Source organism: Anas platyrhynchos, chromosome 1 (genome assembly GCF_047663525.1).
Source record: "Anas platyrhynchos isolate ZD024472 breed Pekin duck chromosome 1, IASCAAS_PekinDuck_T2T, whole genome shotgun sequence".
In the NCBI taxonomy this organism is placed as follows: Eukaryota; Metazoa; Chordata; class Aves; order Anseriformes; family Anatidae; genus Anas; species Anas platyrhynchos.
The window spans coordinates 89,379,248-89,406,681 of record NC_092587.1 but is presented as its reverse complement, the minus strand read 5'-3'; the positions used below and the strand labels follow the sequence as shown (position 1 = coordinate 89,406,681).

Below are 27,434 nucleotides of genomic sequence, written 5' to 3'. Positions count from 1 at the left end.
TTAATTGGACGATGTTTTGGTTTATTTCAGGGGTAATCTAGATAAAGCCATTGAAATGTTCAACAAAGCTATCAACCTGGCCAAATCTGAAATGGAGATGGCCCACCTCTACTCACTCTGTGATGCTGCCTATGCCCAGACAGAAGTTGCAAAGAAGTATGGATTGAAACCACCGACACTGTAAAAACAACAAAAAAACATAAAACAAGAGGAGGAAATGACCTTCTAAAGTGAAGTTGCCCACTTCAGCCCTAAAGACGCTGTTGCAAACCATGTTGAATGGTGGAACTTAGTTTTTTCCCGTTCGTGGTGTTGTCATTTGCTACATCCGTTAAATGTTTAGGTGTTGTGGGAGTGGTTGTTCAAGGAAGTATGCAGTGTTGCATCTTGTTCCTTCTGCAGCAAAAAACCTTAAGGTGTGTTAAGGGAAATAATGTTGCAGGGGAACAACTGGAAGATATTTTGGCCATGCAAATAAAAACTTTACATTGGTTCATTTTGGGTGATTACGTTGTGGGCAATTTTTGCTTTACCGAACAATTTTACAGCATGTTTGTTTTTTTTTTTTTTTCCCCCTGTTGATTTTAATGGTAATATTAGTCAGCGCTGTAAAATAGATTTCTCTTTTATATGCAATTAATCCTTGAGGGTTGATTTTAATTTTGCAAAAGGAAAACAAATAATTTACAAACTGTTTAATAATAGGGATTTTTTTTAAAGCCAGTAGCTGTGAAGAGAATCCTGTAAATATATGCAAGCATGCACAATCTTCCCTTAAAGCCCTTCCCACCCTCTGCATAACTACTTAGAAATGGTCCTGTGGCAGCTATTAGGGAATTAATTTGATAGTTCTTATCCTCACCCCAGAAAAAGCCCTAGTGTACTGTGTAGGAGAGTTAGTACTAAGGTTGTTGGGGGAGAGAGGTTAGGTGATGCTGCTTCAGTGTGGATTTTACTGGAAGAAAGGCCATGTTTTCATGCAGCAGTCCTTACTTGAATGTCACGGGAAGTTGTTCTGGAAGGTTCTGAGAGACTTTCAAGAACAGAAAGCACTGCTGGGAGTAGAGCTGCCAAGGTAAGGTCATGCTTGCGTATAATCTTTGTAATCTCTGTCTGTTGCTGAAATGTAACAGTTAATGGACTGTCTAAATTCTCTTCTTCATTCTCTAGACACTTCCGTGTTTTGATCTAGTCCTTGTAATAGCCCTCTACAGGATTAAGTGAGATAAAGAACAAAGCATAGTTTAAAACTTCAAATAATGGATTAGAATCTTTATTGGTTTCCTTGTTGTTCAGGCCCTGGATTGCCCAAGATTACAGATAGTGTAGAAAGGAAGCAACTGGTCTGCAAATAGCACATTGGCAAGTTATTGAATACTGGTATAAACAGTCTAACTAGGAACTTCACAGAGGGCTTCTCTGCTGCTTTGGGTTGATCTTTTTGGTATTGAAGGCAGTCCATTGTGCCTCTCCCTGGACTGATGTGGCTGGATAAACTTCACACAAATTCTTAACTGATGCTGCTTAATTCACCATACACTGATTTGGGCTTCTTCCCATCTTAAAATCATAGATTTCCTTGTGCTGCTTTTCTAATGTTTTTCACCTCCTAAAGAAATGAACCAACCTGTGATCAAACTGTCGTGTTTTCTATTTGTGATGCTACATAGCAGCAGCTTGTATTTTCAGCTTGACCATCATTTCTCCCAGCAAATAAACTGAGAATGAAAATGGTAAGCAGTAGACATGGAGATTGAATCCTTTTATTCTAGCTAGCTTAGTAGGGAGATCTGAAATTGTAGTGTTGGTATAGAGTTGAAGGTACTTGCAGCTGCTAAGGGTATTGCACGTAACGAGTGTCAAATGTCTTCTGGAACTTCCAATCTCTGCATCAGTTACCCGAGAACAAAAATATGCCAGGCTGACTGATGTGTCCTGTTCTCCTGAGCAGTTTTTATTCGCATGGCCTTATCTACATTGGCATTTTCTCCTCTTCACCCTACCTTACCCCATTTCTGCCCCCACCAAATCAATTAAGGGAAAAAAGCATGTGCTGTCAAATACTAGCATTCCAAATCATCACAGACTCTTGCCTGTTCTTGAACTAGTTTGAAACTGCACTGAAAGGATGCATTGTCTGTAATTTTTTGTAAATGATGTATCACCTGTAAACTGAAAAAAAATAAATATTACCTTCAAGTACTTCTCTCTGAGATGTATAAGAACAGGTTTTGATGAAAGTGTTCTCTGCAGCAGTGTTTTCTATACTTACTTGTGATTACTCTGAATCTAGGAAAGAATTAATAATAACTGACTCCCTGCCATCTCTCACTTGAACCTTTAAGAAAAGAGGAGGAGACATGGAAGGAACGAGCCTTATCTCTGATTGCTTCCATCACCTGCAGAGGTATGATCTTGAGAGCTGAAGATTACAGGGGAAAGGAAAGCTGGGAATTTGAGTAGCTGACATCCTGTTATGTGAGTACATGGTTGGATTCTGCTCAGGCTTCCTTTTAGAGAAAGGGAATTTAGTTTTTTTTTTTAATGGCTGATATAGATGAGGTTCTGCTTTAGACCAGGTGTGCATACGAACCTTGAGAAAAGACTTTGTTTTAATATGGGTTGAGAGCTGAAGTTGAAACAATTATTGCTGTTACTAAAAAAAATCTGGTGAAATCATGTAGGAAGCTTAGTACTGAAGACTTGGATAAACTTGTTGTATCCTAGAGACTGTGGGAAGCTGTTTCTATGCATAGTTGTCATGCGTCTTAATTCTGGTCATTTAAAATTCCTGCTGTTCACGTTCAGACATAGATAAGTTTGCCAAAATGGAGATTAGCAGTTGTGCCTTGGTTTACCAAGATCTAAGTGTGGATTGAAAGTGAAGAAGGGAACTAGCCTACACTAAAGAGTTGTGCTGCGATTTGTTCTGGAACTGAGAGTGAGCCAGTCAGCTTAAATACTGCTTTGAGCAGGCTTCCCCACTGCAGTGGTAATAACTCTCCTGCTGAATCTAGTTAAAACAGGCATTACTATGTTTTCTACCATTTCTTTAAAATCCATTGAAATCCTTGCAGGCTGAACTTCTGTAGCCGTTACAGGGCTGCTGGTGGTTCGTTTTATATACTTAAAATATTGGTGCATATGTATAATGTGAATACTTAAAGTGCCTGTCTTTTGCCACCATAAGACTGAGTACTGACTGCTTTAGCTCCTACCTACTTGAGAACCAGTTGTGTACTTTTTTGTTTGTAACTCCCCCAGAATTCTCAGTCCATTGGTATCACTTCTGAGGGAATCTTACCAGAGACTCCTAAAATAGCCTCCTAAGAAAAGGTGCTCAGAACTTGTCTTGACAGACTGAGTGGGACTGAACCCGTGTCACCTCTAAAGCTTAGTTCACCAAAGTAGTCCACTACCGATTCTCGCCCATTCTCCATTTGGAAAGCCAGGGGAGGATGGTACATGCCCCAGATTTGTTTATGGCAGATTGCAGCTTACACTTCCAAAATCAAGTGGGTAGCCCTTGAGAATCGTGCATTTCTTTAATCCTCCAAAGATAAGCGTCTAGTTCCTGTTCTGCTGCATATTAAAATACTATAGAGGTTGGGGGTGGTAGGGAAGACAGATACAGTAGTTTAGAAAAAATATGGCTGTATAAGAGTTGCTGTGGTTTAGAAGTTAGATTGCTGTGATGGCCATCATCCATGCTGATTTTTGTGTATGTGGCAGGTACTGATTTAATGCAGGAGACCTAACTCAAATAGCAAATTGTTAATTTTTTATATTTATTTTTCAACAAATAAATCTTCATTTCACCTTGTGCTCTGTGGCGTGCTTTTTAAGAGTTCCAGTACTGTATGTATACCAAAATGCTGTGAAAGCAGAGACACAAAATGCCTGCTGGAATAGATAATGCCACTGAGTGGAATGATGAGACCTTGCTTGTAGGGGATAGACTCCTCTGGGTTTGGCTCAATTTAACCATTAATTTCCCCATAGGTGGCTGAGGCCTCTATAAACCACACACAGCTGATCCATCCCAGAGAACTCAGAGGAAATAAAAAAGGCAAGAGGATAGCTGGGGGAAGAAGAGGATGGCTGAATGTGAAGAAACAGGTACAGTGGTTTGGGGTGAAACTGGCTAGATGGAACAAAAGCCTCTCTCTGATGCTCTGCTTTTCTGTATTCTGAAGTCTCCTTTTGCCTCTGGTGCCTTTTTGCTGCTGGAGAACCGAAAGTGCAGACGTAGGTGCTGCTTTTTGACTCCCAAGAAGGGAAAAACTATCTTTTTACATTAGAAAAGGAAACACCGAGGTGCTGGCCTTCTAAGAAAAAGTCATTCGTACAAAATTTTAGACTGGTTTTAAGTTTTTTAATTAGTTTGCTGATCAATTCAGCAAGAGCAATGGAGTGAGGCCCATTTCCCATGCAGCTGGTGAAAGTTGGCCCTTGGTAGCAATAATGCTTGTAGAAAGCAGGTGCTGGTTTTGCTGAACATCTGTGAGACTTGGGGCAGAAAGACTTAATTAGTGCAAGAAGTTTTCTAGCCCTTTTGACTGACTTCAGTTAGAAGACAGCCCGACTGTGAAACTAAAGCCAACTCGGACATTGTATTAAGGAAGCAGTAAATAGAGCACAGGTGTGGTGACATGTGAAATGCTTTAATAAAACATTAATCCACATCAATTCAGCAATAAACAGGAATTGTAATAAGAATTTAATATATATCTTCCAGACAGGATGCATGCACCAAAACGTTACAGTTCCTTGTACAGTACTAGTTCTGTTTGGCTGCTTCTTGCATTGTCCTTAAGTAGTACAGAGCAGAATTTGGCATATTTTACTTAGTATGTTAAATTTTAAGCTTGCCTGGTTTGAAGTTGGACAGCTAAGAAAATTGAGTTGTTGAGGCACATACAGTTAAGACAGACAGACGTGGAGGAGTCATACACGTACTTCTAGATTATCTAGTAATCAGTGAAAAGTGCATAATACTAAAATTGACTTGAGATGATTTTCAGAGGGAACGTGGTTCCCACCGCTACATCCTATATATAAGCCCCAGAAAATTAAAAGTGAAATAAAAAAGTAACTAAAACATTATGACGAATAAAGATTATTGTTAACTGCTTCTGAGCTGAGGTGATTTCACCTCCAGCTTCATCCTAGCTGTTAAATACTATAAAATGAAGTATAAGGAGATACAGAAGTTGTATCTGAATCAATTTTAGAATTATACCAACAAGTTGTTTTGCTTTTAATTAACTATGACATTTAGCAGTAGCCTGTCAAGCAACCAGTAAGGGAATCCTGACGATGAAAGCAAGTCATTGTGCCACTTGAACTTTTCCCGTTCACCTGGTGTCACTTTTTCATCTCTATGCCGTAGAGATCACAGCGCTTCTGGCTTAATATAGGGATTTGTTGACGGATTTCTGCAAGTTTCTTCAGATCTGGAGGGGGAAGAAAGAGCTATTAAAACAGCAGTTTTAACAGCAGGACTTGTCTCAGACAAGGTAGGAAAAGAGCAACTTTCATGGAGAATGAGTCCATAGGGCACAGCAACTGAGCAGCTGGGGAAGGAAGCCTCAGCTTTGCTCTCTCCTAAGGTAGGTAGCAGCTTCCTCATAAGTAAGGAAACTGGAATATTCTAGTCCTGGTAGTGCTTTGTTTTTGCTGCAGTCTAGCAAAAGTCGAGAAGGGCTGGCAACACTGCATCATCTGTAACTGCAGGAACAAGGCCATGGCCATTAAAAAAAGAAACAGTCTCTCCAGTCTTAGGCCCTGTCCAAGAAAGCAAGCAGGAAAAAAACCAAATGCTTACCTATATCTGTGTATATAACTGTTTCCTCAGCCCCGGCTTTGGCTATGACTTCACCCCTGCAAAATGAAGAACATTTGTTCACAGCATTAACACAGAGGTCTAAGGCATCGGTCCAGTTGCTGCTGTTTGTATAAGAGGGAGTTTCTACCCTTGATGTCTACAGCTGTAGACACAGGGATATCCTAAAAATAGCATCATAATTCTTAACTCTTGCATGATAGAAATAGCTTCCAGGTCTTATATGTGGCACATGTTTTATATGTGACATATACATACCTAACAGAGGAATTTTCTTGATCTTTGGAAACTTAAGAGCAACTATGAGAACCAGCACACGTGAACATGGAATATACCTCAAAGGGAAAGAAGTAACCTCACTGGGGACAACCATATATAGTTGGTTGTTTAGACTAACACTTTCTCCTCTCAGATCCAACCAGCTTTTAATAGGAGTATACTTACACTCTGCATGAGCTACTGAGCATGCTTATCATGTCTTCCACTAGGTGCTCTGCCACTGCTTTCAGCATAAGATGTTAAGAGCACATGACAGAAAGCTTTATTTACTTTGCAATTGTCTAGAAGAGCAGTGTTGGTGGAATGATTTATTTGGACGAAAAATAACTGCCAAAAGACTCGATGTTTTCCCAGTCACCTAGAGGCGCGGAGGGGAAGTAATCGCTGCTAAGGCCATAAAGTCTCATCTACTTGAAGGTATCCTTCTCATTCTTTCTTACCTCAAAGTGTTCTTTGAGGAAATATAGTTTTGTATAAGCTGTTTAATATGGTTTAGTTCTGCTCAAGGAGTCACCCCAGTGCACAATATATAACGCAAGTTGAAAAGGTGAGCAGCTTTACTAGTGCTTAATACTACTACTAAAGTAACTTCTGTGCTTCCAACAAGAATGCATACTGTTAAACGATTTTAAAACTAGCTGGATGGAAAACAATAACAAAAATGATGATTTGTTGTAAGAGTAGGTGAATATGTGGGGCTGAATGAGACCGTCAAGTAAAACATTCAACTACGGTGTTTTTTTCTGAACTCACCATGGATTTACTACAGTGCTGTGTCCCCAGGCAACATAGGATGCTTTTTCATCTCTAGCTGGAGATATAGTAGCTACGTAGACTTGATTATCGACAGCTCTGTATTCACAGAAAGATAGGGCAAGAAAATGAGTAGGTCTTCTTTTTAATACCACCAATTAACTAAGCAGAAGACTCTGAATTCACTCTGAAGAACAAACAGTACAGTCTCCTAAAGACTTCTCAAAATTGTAAATGACACAAAAGTTACAGAAAACAAGCCTAGAAAGAGAAGTCTCTACCCAACTGCCCCAGAGTTAGTAGACAGAATGAATTACATGTTCATTCAGTGTGCCATAAAGTTGATTGAAGCTGACCAAATGAATAAGTAATACTGCATAATCATGAGTCAAAGCATCTATTTCTGTCTGTAATTAAGGCAGTTGTGACATGGTTATTGCTGTCTACTGCCTGTTCTGTGCAGAAGTTTGTGAATGGTGCTCAGAGTTGTGGGGAAAAGGGCCATGTAAGAGCTTAACTGCAGACGGGCTGGTAGGAGTGAAGGATAAGCAGCTCCTGCCTTTTCTCCTTAACAGCAAAATCATTTTGGTGACCCATGCAAGACCCAAAGAATGGCACAGTTCTGAAAGCAGAGCGGTCCTGCAGCAGAACTTCTGCTGTATGGCGTGATGTAGAATACAAGAACTATTTGGTTCCACATACTAAAATCCCCCTCAGTTACTTTGTTCTTACCGTCCCCTTTGTAGCAATTCCCAGTGAGCCGGTCCTGTTGTCAGATTAAAAGCCCCTGGATATATCAGCAGCTGGCAACCTTTGTTAAAAGAAAATTACAAACCATCATTAAAGGGAAGATGATTTACTCTAGTGACTCTACTTTGAAGCTCATGATACGCTTTTTTTTTTCCTGACTTCTGTTCTTAATAGAAGGACAAGTAGAGCCCATTCATGTGTGACACCGATGACTATGCCAGCAAAGCCCTATGACACATCACCACGTATGGGGCCATATTACAATTCCATTATGTATTATATCATTATAATATTATTATATCAGTGGATGTGTAGCAGGGAATTACTGTTACTTTACAAATGAGTATCTGTTCTGTTTATGAATAACAAAGTCCGGGCTACAAGGTACATTTTATGTTAATAGGCAAAGATAAGAGTGCCTGATAACACTTAGAGAGTGCCCAGTACCATCACCCTGAAGCAGCCCCACAAAATTCAGGCCTTAGGGCTAAGTGTGTTCCACTTCATTAGGTGACTCAGCCTTACCGTTCTGTCCATAGATTTGAGCCAGCTCAGCAAACCTGATGTCATAGCAGATGCCCAGGCCCACTTTACAGTATGCTGTTCTCAAAACACAAGAGACAACAGTCATATTGCTGTCATGAGTACACAAAAGCTATCACAAGACATCCTGCCAGCTGCTAGTTTACATGTCTCAGAGTAACAAGGGGAGCGATATTTAAATGTTTCTTTAAATGTGTATCTGCAGCAAACTCTGTCTGTTGGCGGGGGGAGAATTCATTCTTCGTGATGAGAGGATGACTGTGAGAAGTAGTCTCATCTACCCTTTAAAAACAGCCATTTCCACAACATCACACTATAGCAGGTTTTTGTGTAACATATTCCTCTCTGATTTAGATGCATATTTTTCAGTGATAAAATTACTCACTGTGCTTTGTGGACTAATGAAATTACAGATACATATTTTCTTGCAGCATTCACATCACAAGGAGGAGAAAGTCACCATGGGAGTTGAGACTCTTAGGAGAGCTCAGTTAACAGGTCGTACTCATTTTTGAAAATAGGGTGGTGGTAGCTGTCTTTTTTTTAAAAAAAAAAAAAAATCTGTTTTGGTTGATTCAAGAATACTGGAATGGAATTTGCAGTTATTTGTCTCCATTATTATACCATCTTCATATGAAACAACTGCCAGTGTAGCCATTTGCTACATGGATTGTTTTCCAAGACATGTTTTTATAAGCACTGTTTTAAAAACTGCGATTAAAAATACAGTAACTTCTCTTTTACAATTCAATAGGAGCACTGTTTGTTACGGGAAGTGCCATGATGTATGCTTTATCCCTTTCTACTTCTCTGTCCTTTTTCAATCACGTTACCTTTTAAAAAAGTTTCTGAAGTGACCCCCATGCTTGGAACACACCTAAAATACATTTGCCATCATTGTCAAATGCCTAATTTAAACCTGACAGTCTAAAAATCCATTGCTGGGGAGAAATGGTAGGGAAGGGAGCTCCAGAATGTCTGTAGCGTTACTGTGGCAGTGCTCCTAAAGAGAAGGCTTGTCTTATACTCACGGGTATCAAACATGGAGAAACTATTTCCTGGACTCAGTGTTTCAGACTCTTTGAACTGTATCTTCCCAGGAATATCAATGTCAAACAAATGAATCTGTAATTATAAGATTATTAAGAATTATTAATAATTTATCTGCTTGATGCTTGAGACTTTTCCTACTAGTCAGATGTATACTAGTCACGATAATCTGGACTACTCTTTCGTCAGGCTCCCAAATAAACATTGCTTAAGATGAAGAGATCTTCTGAAGACAATTTAAAGCAGTTTTGTTCTTTACAGAAATTTGCACGTCTACAGTTATTTGGAGAAAAAATAAAGAAGATGAATACTAGGCATTTTAAACAACACATATAAGCCTTGACCTAAGTGATGCACATATCAAATGTTTACATTGTTTACTAAATAGAATGTCCAATCCTTGTCCCATGCAGTAATAGTTAGTAAAAATAGCTAAAAATAGGACAATAAAGTTGCAGTAAGGCTCTACATCTTCTTCAAGAAAAGGATCCGTGTAAAATAACTATCTATCTTGATTTAATGAATAATTTTGCTAAAGAAAGGGTACATATATAATGTACTCTATGTATATAACGTAAATTTGTCATGATCATAAGTGCAGTATGGTAAAGCAAGTGGTATTTTCCTCTGCAAGCTTTGAGTTCCATTCCTGCAAAATTTCTCCAGGAAATACCTTCAACAAGTCACGAAGTTCACATGACTTCAAGATGCTTCTGTATTACTGTTAGTTCATATATATGCAGTACAAGCCTGCACTCGTTCTGCAAACAACTCCAGGGCTTATGGGCTGGTGTGGTTATGACAGACTGAAGACAATGCAGTATTTCAGAAAGTGATCTAACAGTGTAGCTAAATGAACAATCAGTTAAAAGGAAAAAAAAAAAAAAAAAAAAAGAATAACTGCATCCCAGATCTATTTTGCACCATCTCATTTGTTCCAAGTAACCTTGCATTCTCTTTTTTGTTTTTCCTTGAAACAAGCAAGCTGTTGTTCACCTAAGGAATGATGCCTGTACACAAAGCCACAGTAGCAGGAACTACATAGTTATGAAAACAGGTAGTTTCTCAAGGGACAAGCAATGTGCAGGTGGAAGATGACAGTAAGCACCTACCTACCACAAACAGCAGACACAGCTTAACTGTGGAACTTGGACTTCAATTGTCTGCACTGTTATACATATAGCACAAAAAGTACGTAAAGAGCAGTCTTTACGATAACTGAGAGACTAACTCCTTTGGGAACCTGAGGAAAAATCCTGATGGGGCAATACCATTTTTGGGTAGCACTGCTGAACACTAGCCACATAGATGAGAAACCTTCTAATAACAATATTGTACCATCTTACCTTCCTATGCTTTGCCAACATAGCACCATCAGGTCCAAAGACAGTACATGTATTATACAGCTTTCCACCATCCTCTTCGGGAATGGATCCTTTAAAAAGGAGAGAAAAAATATTTACCCCCCTATAGTAAATGGAGTTTTGATTCAGTTGCACAAATAGACATTGCCCATTTTTTTTCCCCTCAATGAGACAGTCACTAGGAATAAACTACCTCCAACAAGATATATGCTGCACTCCTTGGCAACTTCTGAGAGCTTTTGTGTCGATTCTCCAGGAATCTTCTCTGCATATTCTTTAAAGTATTGGGTTCCGTATGGAGAATTAAAACATTCCTAGAATTAGAAAAAAAAAAATGAAAAAATGGCTGTAAACTCTGCACTTGACCTTTCAAACCTACAAATTTTTCTTTCATGCTTTCTCCCTAGGCCAGATATGAAAAAATATCTACGTGTCACACAAACTACCATATGCCTATGCAAAGGTGTAGACTGTATGCTTGGTGTGTGTTAACTCTTTATGTTGCGTGACTTAAAAAAGAATAATAATAAGGTGGAAGGAAAATAATATTTCATCTCTTAGTATCAGTACAAAATTTACCTTCCCAAACTTGCTGAAAGACCTTGCCCTTGCTTGAGAGGGTTTACTCTACAAGCACTAATTATCATTAGCAAGCAGAATATCTCAACTAAATTGGCCTGGAACACTCAGTTGTTTGTACACATGACAAAAAGTAGCTAATAATAGATAATCTCCATCTAGGAGACCTAGACAGAATAATCAAAGGTCATATTTGCAACACAAGAGCTGTGTTAGCACAGAGAAGGGAAGGTTGCTTAATACTTCACCTAGGACAGCAGGAACAAAAACATTCTTTGTGTAAAACATTCAGACCAAAAGTTCATCCAGAAAAGACCTTTGCACTCCCAAGTCAGATGCTGCAAGGCACAGGCACATGTACCCCCAGAAACAGAGGAAAAAGCTCAAAGCTACAGTGGGAAGGTAACTTGTTGCCAGCATATCATGTTAAAAAAAATAAAAAATTAAAAAATCAGCAAGATAATCTTGGCTGAAGTCTAAAAAGTAAATCAGAAGTGATCAGTAATTTTAAGCGGTGATCATGTTCCCGCACAAGGATATCATGGAAGGGTGTCATGATGCTTTAATCATAATCCAGCCACAAATGACTTGCTGGCAATGTTTGACATCTATTTAGTTTCTCATTGACTGTTTGATCCTGAATAATTATGGCAAAGATGGATGCCTGCTTTCCTATCAACATTTCCTGTTTTGTATCAACATTCTTTAGCTGAAAATCACCTTTTCCTACATTCTGGCACAGAAGGCTTCTGCAAAAATTCAAACCACAGTCCTACTTCAGTTAATTCAGAACAAACCAGTTAGAGCTGCTGGAATTGCCTGGGATTTAAGCCAGCATGAACTCAAACAGATTCTTGTCCCACTAAAAAACAAACAAACAAACAAACAAACAAACAATTCCCCCCCCGCCCTCCTTCTTTTACACATTCTGGTAGATGGAACAAGGCACATCAACACATTTTTTCCCCCCAGTTTTGGAGTCTCATACAGCATACAAGCACATCCAGAGAGAAAGAGGAATATATAATGCATGGTTAACACTACAAAGAAGTTTCCAAGGGTTTGAGGTGTATGTATTTTAAGTAAATCATGATCTTTACTCACAGGTAGAGCCACGACTTTTGCTCCTTTAGCCGATGCTTCTCTTACCAGTCCGCAGGCTCGTTGAATGTTATCTGATTTAACAGCAGATACATGAAGCTGAATAAGTGCCAGGCGGAAGTCTAATGGCAGAAAAGAAAAAAAAAAAAATTAGCCAGTGGAATTTCCCCAGGTAATCAAACCTTGAATTCATTAATGAGCATTTAATGAAATAAATCTACTTACATATTAACAATATATACACAAACAACTTCCAACTCATTTTGCAGTTGGTATGACTCTGGAAAAAGTCTCCTAACACAGGGAAAACATTTAAATGCAGGCTTGTTACCTGGGAACCATACATGGCCATTCCCTGGTTCGGGTCAAGGACCAGGAGTTGACATGCTGGTCTCAGGCTAGCTCCTGCTTAGCCTAGGCAGTACCCAGTTTACGTTCTCACGTAGGAAAGTGGGACCACACATTATCCAGTCCTACTTCTTTCCCAATTTGTTACGTGCTTTGTGAGTGTATCTTTTCATTGCACCCATCACCCTATGAGTGCTGAATCTCCTAAAATGCCACTAGCAAACTAAAGGCTGCGTAATCCCCAAAGCACACAAATCCGGGAAGTTTGCTTTTATCATTCAAATCACACCAGGCCTGGGAAATGGATGTGAGAAACCATAAAGCCATAAAGGTAACATCTTTCCTGGTCACTTTACAATCCAGTTTCTAGCCAAGAGACATCTGCAAGCATCTACCATGCCTAAGCGGGATTTATATTTGCATGTTCTGAATTACACGGGAGAGATCAAATCGTGTGCATTCATTCCCCGTTGTGCATCTCCTCATACCTTGGGCTGTAGGAGAGCACATCCCGACCGGGCAGAGCTCTCTCCTTTTGAACCCAAACGCTCTGCCTTCCTCCACAGCGGTACCCCAGGCTGAAATCACTTTTCTTTTCAGGGAAGCTGCCCTGTTACCCAGAACCACAGGGCTCAGGGAAGCAGTGAGCGGCACTGCCACGGTGCTGGGGGAAACGGGAGCTGGTCCAAGGGCAGGCCAGGCTGGGACACGGATAGGCAGGCGGTATCTTGCTTCGTGCTTTGCTTCTCCCCTCAGTAGACAAGTGGTTAATTTTTACACAGTACGCAAATGATTAACTTCTCACACGGCCACTGCGCAGGTAAGAAACTGCTCTAGCGCTCAGCTTATAGCGCTCAGACACGAGGCTCCCCACCACCGAGAGAGCCACGGGGAAGCCGCTGCTCTGCCACCCCCCTCCGGCCGGGCCCGCAGCCGGCTCCCGGGGCGGCCCTGACGGGGCCCTGAGGGGAGCAGCGGCCGCGCCCCGCCCCGCCCCGCCGCGCGCCGCCACTCACGGGCCATGGCTCCGCGCGCCGGCTGCATCCCCGCGCCTCACGCCCCCCGCTGCGCCTGCGCGCTGCGGGGCGCTGCTGGGAGATGTAGGCCAGCCCTCCCCCCCCGGTGGGCGGGAACGGCTGAAGGGCTCGACCCGCCCCTCTGGTGGGCACGGCTCGTCCCGGCGTACAGGGCGGTGTTGGCCTGAAACGTACCACAAAATGCGTAACCCGCTGCGGTCACCTCCACACGTCGTGCTGAGGCCGCTTTCAGGAAACACAGGCGGAGAGATAAAGGGTGGGCAGCCCGCAACCGCCACAAAACGCCCCCCCCGTACGTGCTGCGGTTACAAACGCAGCTTCGGCTGCCCCTGTCAAACAAACCCCTCATCCCCAAACTGACTGACGTAAAGTATGTCAGAATTACCATCATTAATTTCTTTTTTTTTTTCTTCTTTTTTTTTCCAGAACAGCAAACCTCGCAAGGTTCCGTGTGCAGAGAACAGCTGTTTCCTGAGTTCCCAGCATACAAAGTAAGAGTAAGAACAAGCAGTGAAGTGGTAACATCCTTTGAACCAGAAAGGCTCATACTATTTCCCATGGTAATGAGAGGTACAATGTGTTTTTCAGATTTCAAAACATTAGCAATATCTGAAAGCATTACAATGTACCCAAAAAGAACATGTTAGCAGATTATCACACCCTCCTTCCCCAAAAGGGGAAACTCTTCAGCCACTGAGTGCCCCCATACTGAAAAAATGTTATTTGACAGCATCAAAAGTTTTGAAACTACAACTGAAATGTTCAGTCAAAGCTACAAACACTGCTAATACTCATGTGTGAGGCCTAACAGGAACTAAACTGAAAGAGCAGCAATTAATCTTTATATCTCCACAGTCTGAGAATACTTCTGGTGGATAATATAAGTTCTGCACAAATTTGCACACAGATCAGAATCTAAAATAACTTGTGAGACAATTAAAACAAAAACAATCAAAAAATCAGTGAGCATAGAAGTACTGAACCTCGGCTATGACTAGCAAAGGTGTAAGTTTCAAATGGTCAAGAAAGCTTACTCGGAGAAGTGTTCCTTTCCTGCAACAGACCTCATTTTTATTCACCAAAGAGAGGTTAAATGAAAGTTAAAAATCGAGCAACATAGCAGCTGTCATTTTATCTTCAAATAACACATTCAACAGTGTAGTCAGCAGCACATACATAGTAAAAGCCTGCAAACCTCTGGCAAGTAATTAAAAAAAAATCCCCAAAGATGAAAGAGACTAGAAGTTGCACACTGATTATTCTGATTATTTTTTTTCCCCCCGAAGCTGTCACTCTAGTCCTATAATTAGAATTTCTGCTTAGCAATTCAGGTTTTGTAACTAGCATCCTAACTACAGATACAACAAATACACCACGAGACAAAAGTAGTCTCTAAGTTGTGGGTAGACATACATGTAAAATGCCATTATGATTGTTCAGTTTGGACATAACACAAGAAGTCTGTTGGTAACTTGCAGTTATAATTTGTAATTTAAAAATTACAAATAATTAACCTCTTATTGGCATAAGTTATACACTTCTACACAGAAGAGATTTTAAAACTGACTTCTTGTAGCTTTAGTTACTGTAGATCTAAAAGGTCTGTATTTGTTGACCTCAGAGAAGCATACACATTACTCATTCTTCATATTCAATACCAAATACGCATAATAATTTAACAACTGAATGTACTTTTCAAAAGTAACTAGATTCTTCAAGATACCACTTCAGGTACTTCAGCTATACATCTTAATTCTCCCCTTATTTTGTTTGCAACTTTTTGGTCTCACTAGCACTCTCTCATGACCTACCAAAATGTGTTGTATCATTTTGTCAACATTTTCATTTGTCAACATAATAGTAAAATATGATGCCGAGATGCCTGGAATTCAGCAGAAGCCTTCTCTATAATTTGACCATTTATTACCTCATTTTGACCTTTCTGTGAATGCTGACCATGGTTCACCCAAAAGAATCCTATAAAATTAGCCAAAATTCCAATATACTTACATTTATGTGTCACTGACAGCAGCTCCTAATGACCCATAATCAACTTCTTTTACTCCAGATATCAAGTTCTCTTCCATTTATGAAATGCCTTTAGGAAAAACTGTTAAATTGATTCACAGAATTCACACACTATACAATAAAAAAATACTTTCTGTCAGAAGTTATGTTCAAATTGTACTGGTTTATTTACAACTGTAGTTTATAAACAGTAACACAAACATCTTTACATGAAAAAAATATCATTGCTGAAATAGGCACAGAGTCAGAGACTCTTCAGGATAGTTTCAGAAGGGAGTAGGAAGAAAATGTAATACAACAGCTGCTGGGCAAATCTATAAATATGTGAGTGTTGGCCCAGGTGCAATTTCATGCAAATATCTTCAACAGTTCGAGTTCTATTGGTGTTTACTCAGATACTAAGAAAAAAAAAAAAAAGGAAGAAGTTCCAGAATTAAGGTGCCCTAGCTTGATTCCTAGTAAAATAACTTAAAATAACTGGCTTTTATAAAGGTCAGTTTATTTTTTCTCCTGATGATGTACCAATTCACAGGTTCTGACTCCAATACTCAGAAGACTTTACACAACAAATCTAACCCCTAGTGTCTTTATTTCACAGTTTTTGGTAATTTTCACATCTGTCTACAAAGATGCTATGCCTTTGCCATAAGAACCTTCCTGTACTGGGCTTTGTAGCAAGAGAAACCCTTCTTATTAACCATTTTGTATCAAAGAGAAGACTGAAGATACACTATGACACAGTTGCCATCTCTCAAACATTTACTAGCTTTGAAGTTTTTAAAAGAATATAAACAGATGTTGAACCAATGGTGGCAACAGTTCATGAATACATTTATCGCAAGTATGCAGCACTAGAATCTCTTCACTTTATGCGTGTTAATTTTCTTGCCACACCTTCAGTCTTCAAACACACCTTCTATCAGCAGAAGCTTATTTCTGCATGAACTGAAGGCATATAAAAATCTAATTTACATGTTAGATATTTTGCTTCAGAGGAGTCAGATAACTTTTTCAACTGTCATACTCTGCCATGAAGCACTTACTCCAATTTCAACACGTGCACTCATCCTCACAAGAGAAACGATCTTAACCTACGAAATGCAAAATTTAGCATAATTTATAAGAAGCACAACCCTGTAGTAAAAGCTTATTGTGTACAGTTCATTTTGGTATTTAAAGATACTCTTATAATCAATTCCAATTATTTAACCTAGTAGTGGATAAGACTTTCAGAAAAGTTAACTTTCCGAATTATTGGCGTTTTGTCCCATTCACTTAACCGTTTTTAACTGGAAGAAAATTCCTAAGATTTTATCTGCTCTGCTTACAAAGCTAAGTTTTGCATAGCCCTTGATACTACCCAGTAGGCAAAAATCAAATTTATAGACTGTAGGCCATGAAGACATTTTACTTTCAAGTATCAGTCATTTAAAGCTGTTTCTGTTTTCAACTGCTGCTCCATATCAGGCAGTTCATTCCTTTAACATGCTTATATGAACCCAGCTGCATCCTCTCTTAAAAAGATGCAGATCACTCGGATTACGGATGCATAAAAAAGAAACAAACTGACCTTTATAATATATGCTTCTTAAAAAAAAAAAAAAAAGAAAGAAAAAAAGAAAAAAATTAAAATCCTGTTAAGAAATTGGTAATAATTTACCCTATCTTAGGCCTGCTACTCAGGCACTCCCACCAGCAAACAGAAGAAAAACTCTTAAGTTAGTATTCAGTCGGAAAACAGCCAGCCCATGTCCACATACAGTATCTTTGTTGCTTCTTCTTTATAAACTGTTCTCTACAAAGTCTTTAGTTATTAACTCTCCAAGGCATCCAATACTTTCATGATCTGTTGTTTTATGGCTTTGGTAGCATCACCTGCATTTGGAATCAAATACCTTAAGTAGAAAAAAAAAAAAAACAGAAAAAGAAAAAAGGCATCATAAACTTGCTACAAAATTTTTGAGCATCAACTCAAATTCTTGCTTTGATTTTTTCCTCTGACACAGTCTAGAGGAAAAGAGGAGGGAAAAACTATTACAATGAAATAACATTTACTTCCTATTTATGCTATGACACATTTTCTGTTTGTGAACTTAGAATTGTTGAGGAGTATTTCACTGGCCCTCCTGGAAAGGAAAAATTCCTCATTAATTGACAATGGAACAGAACAGGCAGTTCAAGATCTCTACAGATAGCACTGTCCGATTTACATATGGCAGTCCTAGGTTTTCATTTTCGTTTTTGTTTTTAATTTCTGTGGACACACCTAGATCATTTAGTTACCGTCCTCTGTTTTGTATTTGCACCACTCAATAAAGTGGTGATGAAGTAATTCAACAAGAAGCAAAGTTCTCCACAACACATTTAATTTACCTGTGTCTGACATAATACCAAACTCATTTTGTCCTATGTAGCCAACAGAACAACTGGGAAACTAATCTCTCACACTTAATTCTGAAAACAGAGCACTCACTGCGCACAGTTCTCACCATGGAAAAGAATAGGAAAAATGACCTACTGAATGTCAGTGGCTTTGTTACAACAGTGACAAGAAACAAGAGGCTACATGGATGAAAAAAAAATGGATGAAAAGACATTACAAAAAAGAAAACACTTGCACACATCTCATCCCCAACAACTGTCATTGGAGACGCTAGAGTCCTTTTCTGCTGGGTCTCATAACGTTCTTTACTCCACTGGCAGATCTTCTTTCTAGTTCATATCTAAATACCTGCTCCTAAATAAAAACTATTACTTTTGAACTCAGTTCTGGGAAACACAGCATACATCTGTCTTCCAGTTGACATCATTCTGTAAACCATCACTACCAATATCAGTGCTACAGGAATGGCTTACCTTTCAACTGCCAAAATTTCTATGCCTGAAGTATTGCTATTTCCATATTTAAAGGTAATCAGTTCTGGATGTTTCTTCTTGGATGTGATTTTGACTACAGAGTTGAGTGCCTGTCGAGACTGTATGTAAGCCAGACCCTTCCGTGACGGAATCTCCCTCAAACAATACATATGGGTTGCCGTGACTAGGAGATGACTTGAAGGGAAAGAAAAACAGAAATTACATTTTCTATTTAACTAAGTAACAGCTATTTACAAAGCTAAATTCTACAAACAAATTACATGGAGAGAACTAGATAAAACAGTGTAATACTTATGTAGATTAGGAATGTCTACAAAATACTTCAGATTTTTCTTAAGTATTGAATCACATACATAAACAAGTATGGCAGCCTCAACAGCATACAAAATCAGAGTAAGTAGTTAGTATCATCACCTCAGCACAAAAGCCACCAGTGATCAACGTCAACGATCATAACCACCAGTAACGTGCCAGGCCATGCAGAGCGGGCAAAATGCCTCCAGCTTCTCTCCTCCATGCTTCAATCACACCCCAACCTTATCCCTTCATCTACAGAGCTACTCTGTACAAACACTCTGTATGTGGAGCATCAGATTTAAGCCTCCAGGATGTGCTGGCGCTCCATGACTGATTGCCAGTCACTGAACAAGCACTAAATAAAGTTGTTCACTTGCCCACTCAGTTCAAGACCCACTTTGCTCTTCTTCTCAGAAGCAATGCACATGTTGGGAAACACACTACTGGAGTTCAAACTCACTTTGAGAAATTATATGATGACAGATCAGTGATCATACACCATATAATTTTATTTTTCCGTTAGATTTATTTTAATAAAATCTAATAACAGACCATGATGAAAAAAGTTCATCTTAATTCTGTGTTATCCAGATTCAACAGGATTTGCACTCTTTGGTGTAGCTAAAATGCAGTAAGCAACATGTTCTGCTCTTGCAGGATTAACAAGGTCACTGAATCTCAGGGGCAAGATGAGCAAGTACTACAAGTCAGAAAGGTAGATAGGAAAAACATGAAGGAATAGGTACTCAGGTCTACCTGGTCTTGAAAAATAAGCCTATATTTACTGAGAATGTTTTTCTTCTTATCTTGTTTTACAAAGTAAACTTTCACACTATGTTTTGTACATAAGTAATACTCTGTAACAGTGAAAATATAAGAATGCAAGTATAGTGGTAACATTTTGTTCTAAGTTGTTTCACTATTATACTAGAAATGAAATTGTATCACAAATAACTGTCCAAGAATATTTTAAAAAATGTATTGAGACAGACATTTTCATTAAGTTTACAAGTAATTCCAGTACCTGGGAAACATATGTCCATTTTCTTTTACTTCATTACAAGGGAAGTTATACTTCACGTCAGGTTTATTTATCCATGTTTGGATGTTGACGACCTCTTTTCGATCATCATCTGACATTGATGAGCTATCAATTTCATCTATTTTGAAGAGGTGGTGGTTAAAAAAAAAAAAAAAAGATTTTCACAAAATGTCAGAAGACTTTTCAGCTCAATTAAAATCATAGTAGCTACACTGGTTCAAACAAGGGTCCATCTAGCCCCCAGGTGTCCATAAACAATGGCTCTGAGAGAAACAAGAAAGAGGCACGCATATTTGATACTTCTCTATTAATTCTCTCTTAGCAAACAAGTATTCTCAGCTCATAGGATTCATTAAGCTGGCTTGCTTTGTCCCTTCAGTAAAGTTTGACAGATCTGTTCTACAGGTACTTTTCCAGACTTCCACTGAAGTCATGTACACTTTTACATCTACAATACTTTTTTTTTTTTTTGGCAAAGAGTACTAAAAATGTGCCTATATTCCAGGAGGGCCTTTTCCTATTTGTTTTCAGATTGTGTAATTCATTTGATGACATCTAGTTTCTTGTATGAGAAGAAATAGTTTCATTTTGCTCCTTCCCAATTCTTACCTAAGTCAAACAATGATTGTTTCTGATCAATCTTATTTAAATGACTCCAGATTTTGTAAATCTGATTAATCTTCCTAAGGTATTTCATCTTAAGGTCAACAATTCCTAATCTAGCTATTTGTTTCTAATATGGAAACTGAGTATGCCTTTTGGTCACAGGATGGCTACTTGTGGGATGATGATGGTTGGGAGTGAGTTAACACTACCAGAATCAAAACAGGACAGCAGTTTGCTGTCCTTGCCATTCTAGCATTTGCACTTTTCTCTCAAAAATCTTTGTGAGAAGTGTGGTGTTCCAGTTTTGCCTGTAATTTTTCAGGCAAAAGTAGATAAAAAAAATAAAAATTGCACATTTTTTCTGTGGCATTCTGCACGTATATCAAGAGATGAATCAATTCTTAACAGATTCAACGCTAAAAAGTATCACTTTTTAGTATTGGAGAGGTATAATGCTGGAGAGGTGTGCATACATAAGTCCTCTAAAGACTACTTTTTTTTCTGTACAAGGAATTAAGATGGTTATATTAACTGCCAGTACTAGAGATTCAACCTGAAATCTATCAGTCAAATTAGGTCCTTTGCATTCTGCTTACTGTCATGAGCAATAGAGGTACGTTTTTATATTTGCCTCTACAAGACCCGTGTAGAAAAACACCTCTTTTACTACAAAAATACTGAGTGAACATGAAGAATCACCTATATCCATTTGATTCCATTTCTTCCTGTTGGCTGCTTGGTGCCTACCACAAGAACTTTTATTCTTTAGTTTGCTATTATGTATTTGAAGAGACTACTTCTTCCTTGGTTAGTTCTAGGCATCGCCATTACAAACACAATCAATAGTTAGAAAAATGTCACACATTAAGACAATGATGCAAAACACACTCTTATAATTTAGCCACACATAACAGATTTGTCTATATAAGTCAATCCAGGTAAAAGGAAAATCTACTGTACCAGTATCGTATTCTTCTTCATCTGCAATGCTGAATACTGGTTTCACACCACGGTAAGGTTTTCCTACTCTGTCACTGCTGCTGACATGTCTGTTGGCAATGAAAAGGGTAGGAGAGGACATAGGATGGGAGGGAAGAAGACAAATAACTTTCAAACAGATGGTATGAAGCCTATCATAACACAATAGCAAAACGTAAACAACACCTTGCAACTGAAAAAGATGGGAGAATTTCATAGAGTTGCCTTCAAGGAAGCTAGGACTGACACATCACGCAGTTTGGTTAGTAAAAGCATGTATTCCACAGTTATTTGGCAAGGCTGAGTACTATGATGAAGTAAAAAGAAACACTTGTTTTAAGAACTTCTGATCACCTTCCCAAATTACAAAATACATTAGAGACTGTAAAACTTAACACACTATATGATGTTTCTAACACAAAACTCTGAACTCTGCCTGAAGTATTTTTGAACATGGAAGGTAGACTTACAAAAGAAAATGCCAGATAGGGATAGATGAAAAATTTAAGACTATTAATTAACATCTAGAAGTTCATTTTTCTGGTAAATAGGTCACTCCTCGGAAAGATAAAATACCCTAAGCATTTCAAAGTGAGGGCATTATAAACCATCCATTGTAGGGTGAATTCTGACTTCCTGTCCATTATTTCCACCAGTATAAAACCAATCCTGTAATTTTGTTCAAGCAATTCCTGCTGCTAATTTCAGTATCACTGGGATTTCTGCATAGATACTGACCTCAAAAATCATCGAAATCTGCATCTACAGATAATGTTAAATGACTCAAGCAAACAGAAATGAATCTTAAATGTTTGACAATAACAGTTGCTAACTCCTAAGATATTTTAAAGCTCTAGCCCAGAGTGCTGTGAAGATAGTCACAGCTGCCATGTTAAAGGTTCTGGCCCTTCAGTACAGAGAAATGCCTGAAAACAAAACAAAACAAAACAAAACAAAAAAACACCAAGAATACCTAAGGGTTCAGAAAGCCTCAAAATGCACATCTTCTGGGGTGGGGAGAATGATGACACCAAACAACAACCCCAAAACCAATTAATGATTTTAGCCTAACTGGCAACACGAAATAGTTCAAACCAAACCCAAAGACCAGTACTCCAAAACACACCTGTCCCTTTCCTCAATTTCAGTTTTGATAGCCTGCCTCTACTGCAATGTGCATTTATACTTCCTATAAACCACAACCCTGGGTTCATGTTCTGAGTATGTTCTCACACTTGTTTATGTGCCACTGTGGAACTATGTCAGAGATGCAACTTTCTTAGTAGTAATATTAATGAATGCCAGCTCACATGTAGATCTGAATGTATACTTGAAAGTTAAAAAAGCAACCTAAACTTTCTATGGCTAAAATTTACTAATGTAGACAAAACAAGGAAATGTTTAATAGGAAAAGAATGCATTCTAAAAAAAAAAAAACAACATACAAAAACATGCGAATTAGTGTTTAAGACAATAAGCATCAATGACACTGACAATTCAAGAAGGCAGTGTTTCTTTATGTAGATTTTTGTAAATATGGACTTGTTTTAGGAATACATAACCAATTTAGTAAGAAACACATTTAAATAATGTTGAAATGAATTACATAGGAAGGATTTAAGAAAAGATCTTATTGGTGTTTATAGAACAAAGTTAGTTAAGACAAGAGAAATAAGAAAGCCATTTTATAAAAAAATGGTAACATCTTAAACTAGAAATTAACTTCCCTTAAACCTGTTTGCATGGAAGGCCATCATCACATTGCTACAAATTTAATGCAATTCCCTTTAGTGACAAATCTGCAAAATGAAATATATTGGAGATAAAAGCTAAGTGGATCCTCCTAAATGAATGGGAAAAGGTTTTTCAGAGCTGCAATTTTAAGATAATAGTCTAACAATCAATACTGTGAGTAAAGTCGGTTATTATTGCATCTGCCTACTAAAACAAGCTCTATGAGTGAAAGCAGAAAGCAAAATAACTCACGTATAATCTCAATATACTTCTTGGTTACAAACACCAATTTAAGTGTCTTTTAATTACTGAACAGTCACAAAAAGTGTTTCAGGTTGGAATTTTAGTACTTTCTTAGAGCATTCTAAAAACTGATCAAGAAAATGGGTAGAAAAATCTCCACAATCTTCAGGATTTCTAAATTATAATATGCTATTGGGATAGTTCCAATAGATGCTGGTTACCATTACTGTTGGTTTGCCTCAGACAACTCTATTCTGTAATGCTTATGGGTAAATATTATTTCTAAGTATGTACAAACTACTTGAAAGCTGTGGATCAAAATCCTTGAAAACCTCAAAGAGCAGTTTAAATCTCCATTAATTCTTATGGCACTGATCTTCAATACTTTTTGGTTTTTGAGGGTAAAAAGCTGTAACATGATGTTCTTAAAGGATAAGCGAAGTTCCTGAGTAATTATGCATGCATACTGTAGAAGCATGCACAACTGTGGAAGTCCTTCATTAATCAAAAGTAAATTTTATATACCCTCAAAATCGTATTTTTTGTTTTTGAAGTATTTATGAGATAATATATCTGACACAAATGTGAGGGTACTCCACTGTTCTGTGAAATGCTGTTGTTACATCAACAAGATGAGGGCAAGTTGCAAGGCATATTTACTTACCACCTCAGCATCTGTCTTTTCCCAGTAACGAGTACCTCTGTTTCTATCAGCACATTCTATCACTGCATGCTAAGAATCACAGCAATTCCAGATTTACAGATAAGATTTCAGTGTAAGTCTACCCCCTTAAGCTGTGATGACACTTGATACACAATTTGTAACAAGCACTTTTTGTAGCTGCAGTCTCTCTTGTTAAAAACTTAATTTGTTCAGCAATTGTTCCTGTTATAGTTCACTAATACAAGTCATTTATAAAATATAAATAAAAATGACAAGTGAAAAAAAAAAATAGTTCCACAGAAAGCAACTGTAAGGAAGAAACCAGAAGTAACAAAGCAGAAACCAATAGAAGAAAGCTCTGCCAAAGCATTCTTTTCTTCCTCTAGTCCCCTAACTAGTATTTGTAAAAAGCAATAGCTTTAGTAGATATCTGAGCAATTTTGTCAGTGTAACCAATGCTTACAAATATTGCAATGCCATGCTAAATACAACAACGGTGGTTTTAGTCAGACTGCTTAATTCTCAAGCTTACCGCTCCAGGCTTGCTCTGTCTGGCCAGGGAATATTGAAAGGTATTCTATAGGACATTGGGGCAGAGGACAGAACAAAACAATTAAAAAAAAAAGTTTAAGGGAAAAACCTAGAAGAGCAATTGAAATGCTCTATATCGGCAGTGTATCTTTGTCAAGGAGGATGCTTATAAATAAATTAAGGAACGCTTCATGACAGATAGCTGTGAGGTAGAAAAATTTGTAAAAAATTTAAAAACACAGTTTTTAATGCTATGTATGGCTTATCTATACACCCCACTTGAATTCTTCACATGACAAAAGGTCCTACCAAATGCTATTTAAAAATTGTTTGCCTCTAAGCATGAACTAATTAAAAATATAACTTTCTAACACACAAGCAACAGTCTGTTCCTTTGATCAGGCATAAGACTACTAAAAAATTGCTATTACTTTGACCCACATTTCAAGTCCTGCTATCAAGCAAACACTACCTCTATAAGATTCTGGAATACCAATGTCTTCATAACATACAGCTCCAAAGGATGCATTTGAAAGAACTCTAAAGCAGTCTATTCAATTAAAACTTTGACAGATTAAAGCTGTTCTTCTTTAATCTAGTTAAGACAAGCATTTGGAATGAAGATCTTCAACTTTGAAAGTGTCTTTTAACATACTTGACTATTTTCATTACCATCCCTACTTGCAGGAACAAAAATGAGCAAGCCAATTTAGGGTTTAAACATAAGCTTACATCAGAACTTGAAACAGAAGATCCTCAAAAAAAAATAATTAACTTCAACTTGACAATGTCGGGCAGTAAAAAAAATAAAGCAAACAACCAACCAAAAGAAAACAGCAATGAAAACCCGTCCATAATCTTTCTGTCATTCACCCATTCCGTTAGTCAGGACGGGAAGGAACTAAAACATTAGTGAAATCATTTTTGCCTTTTAGACTAAACACAGAAATGACATATTACAGTAATTTGAACTAACCATGCAGTGACAAATTCTAGGGTTAAACATTCAAGAGAAAAGGTTGCTTACATTGGCCTTGCAATTACTAAGGCAGCACAGTAGATTTCCTATATCATGATAAAATTGTGAGGGCAGAGAGGGGTAAGAAGTATGAAAACTGAAACTGGAAGGTAACTTTTTTTTTTCCTTTTCTAATTAGCACAATCTTTACATTTACAAAATAGCCACCTGAAAAAGGTAGTCATTCCTTACTGTTAACAACAGTGAGATATAAATGACCCACCTGTCCACTGGAGTGGATGTATTTTCAATAAAACTAATAACTTTTTCTTTCACGTTCACAGATTTAGTCTTCAAAGCAACTGTCATTTTATTCACCAAGGACTTCACTCCTTTTCCATCACTTGAACCATTAGGAGAATCACCCTGCAAAAATAACTTCTCAGGCTTAATCATTAAAAAAACATGCAATTTCATCACGGGTTCTGATTTTTTTTAGAACCGAAAAAGACTACAAAATATTATTACACGTGCACTTTTTGGTTCTCAACAGAAAATTAATTACAGCATTAAGCATTCTTTTTGAGTTCTATCAAATGATATCAATGGCATGGGTCTGAAATAAATATCTAAAAAAGCAAGCTAACAAATCTCATTAATCATCACACTAGTATGAAAATCTAAGGAGGAAGGAATTATATTCATGCTAAACTGTATCCAAATTAAAAGCAAAGTTCTACAGGCAACATATCAGCTGTAGAAAAGAGCCAATTTTGAGCTTTCCCATGAAACTGTAAGCCAGCTTTACAGTATCTTATTCCCTGAGTAAGAAAGAGCCAATAAGAGTCTATATTAGTCCATTACTTATACTCTGCTAGTGAATGACTGACTACAGCAAGTTCTTCTCTACAGGCTCTCACTTTCAAAAACGTTTACATTACCTACAACTAGATAGTGAAAAAAAACACAACTGAGAACAATCAAGACTTGAAGTAATGAACTTTACAGATGAGAAGGAGGAATAAGAAGAAAAAAATTCAGTACACCTGGGTCTCTGATACCACTACACCACTTGAGCTTAAAATTTACTCACATCAACAGAGGAGTTTATGCTACTTCTTGAACCCGAGGTACTAGCAATCCAGTGCCCATATCCACTTTCTGGTCCTTCAACATTGATATCTGCTAAGTGCTGCTGGAGGGCTGTTAAAAGGCCATTAAAAATGTTCAGAACTACACTGGAATTAATCTGTTGACGAAAATACCATGTAACAATTTTTGCTCCACATGATTCAGTAAAACACAAATTCAGATACTGCTATAATCACCCCTGTTTTTTCTTTCAGTAATAAAAATGCATTAACATAAGCTTTATTAAAAAAGAAAACGAACAAACAAAAAGCCCCACCAAACATCCAGACAAAAAATAGTCAACATAGAGCAGCAAACAAAAATAAGCCACTACTTTGATCCTAATGATAGCTGTTTTGACACTGCACTTATTGACTAGTATTGCTTCTATAATCATATTGTGGTATAAACATCTCCACTGTTTGTAGAGCCTCACTGATTGATTCCAGGAACTAGCTGCTTAAGCAACACAAACTGACGTTTTAAGAAAACACAATAATTAAGCAGCATCTTCATGTGGATCTGCAATGCACAGAGACTAAACATCAGCAATGAAAACTCAAAGGAAGAGGCAATTTCCCCTGCTTCCTGTACTAAATTTTCACCAGTCAGAATCTTCTAGCCAAAGCCTAATAAAAATACAAACAATATTAAGATACCAAGTTTTCTTAAGACAATATTAATACAAAGGTTGTT

General features: G+C 38.0%; 3 protein-coding genes across 7 annotated transcripts in view; 1 reads left to right on the top strand and 2 right to left on the bottom strand.

The window, feature by feature from the left end:
• The window catches only part of TOMM70 (translocase of outer mitochondrial membrane 70), a 287,143-nt gene that overhangs the window by 22,189 nt on the left and 237,520 nt on the right, over positions 1 to 27,434 (top strand). For both annotated transcript variants that reach the window (XM_038175607.2, XM_072044665.1), the window contains exons 12-13: positions 31 to 6,541; positions 14,076 to 14,140. In XM_038175607.2, coding sequence (XP_038031535.2) covers positions 31 to 184 — 154 coding nt within the window. In that variant the 3' untranslated portion in view covers positions 185 to 6,541; positions 14,076 to 14,140. The remainder of the gene's footprint in view (positions 1 to 30; positions 6,542 to 14,075; positions 14,141 to 27,434) is intronic.
• On the bottom strand, positions 4,644 to 13,760 carry NIT2 (nitrilase family member 2). Of its 3 annotated transcripts, none has more exons than XM_027462708.3 (10): positions 13,629 to 13,760; positions 12,268 to 12,386; positions 10,778 to 10,898; positions 10,567 to 10,655; positions 9,202 to 9,295; positions 8,153 to 8,227; positions 7,610 to 7,688; positions 6,878 to 6,976; positions 5,828 to 5,883; positions 4,644 to 5,456 (listed from the first exon to the last, which is right to left on the bottom strand). In XM_027462708.3, the coding sequence occupies exons 1-10, from the start codon at positions 13,654 to 13,656 to the stop codon at positions 5,368 to 5,370; spliced, it is 849 nt and encodes a 282-aa protein (XP_027318509.1). In that variant the 5' UTR covers positions 13,657 to 13,760; the 3' UTR covers positions 4,644 to 5,367. The 3 variants fall into 3 exon arrangements, with proteins under 3 accessions (XP_027318509.1, XP_005026645.1, XP_027318507.2); XM_005026588.6 differs by lacking the exon at positions 13,629 to 13,760 and adding an exon at positions 13,101 to 13,591; XM_027462706.3 differs by lacking the exon at positions 13,629 to 13,760 and adding an exon at positions 12,490 to 13,021.
• Positions 15,821 to 27,434, bottom strand: part of TBC1D23 (TBC1 domain family member 23) — a 31,489-nt gene continuing 19,875 nt past the window's right edge. Inside the window, exons 13-19 of one of the 2 annotated variants that reach the window (XM_027462663.3) lie at positions 26,701 to 26,810; positions 25,891 to 26,033; positions 24,651 to 24,695; positions 21,460 to 21,548; positions 19,876 to 20,011; positions 18,534 to 18,728; positions 15,821 to 17,572 (exon numbers count right to left, since the gene is read on the bottom strand). In XM_027462663.3, the coding sequence (XP_027318464.2) occupies positions 17,491 to 17,572; positions 18,534 to 18,728; positions 19,876 to 20,011; positions 21,460 to 21,548; positions 24,651 to 24,695; positions 25,891 to 26,033; positions 26,701 to 26,810 (800 nt within the window). In that variant the 3' untranslated portion in view covers positions 15,821 to 17,490. The remainder of the gene's footprint in view (positions 17,573 to 18,533; positions 18,729 to 19,875; positions 20,012 to 21,459; positions 21,549 to 24,650; positions 24,696 to 25,890; positions 26,034 to 26,700; positions 26,811 to 27,434) is intronic. The other variant, XM_027462669.3, reaches the window with a different exon arrangement.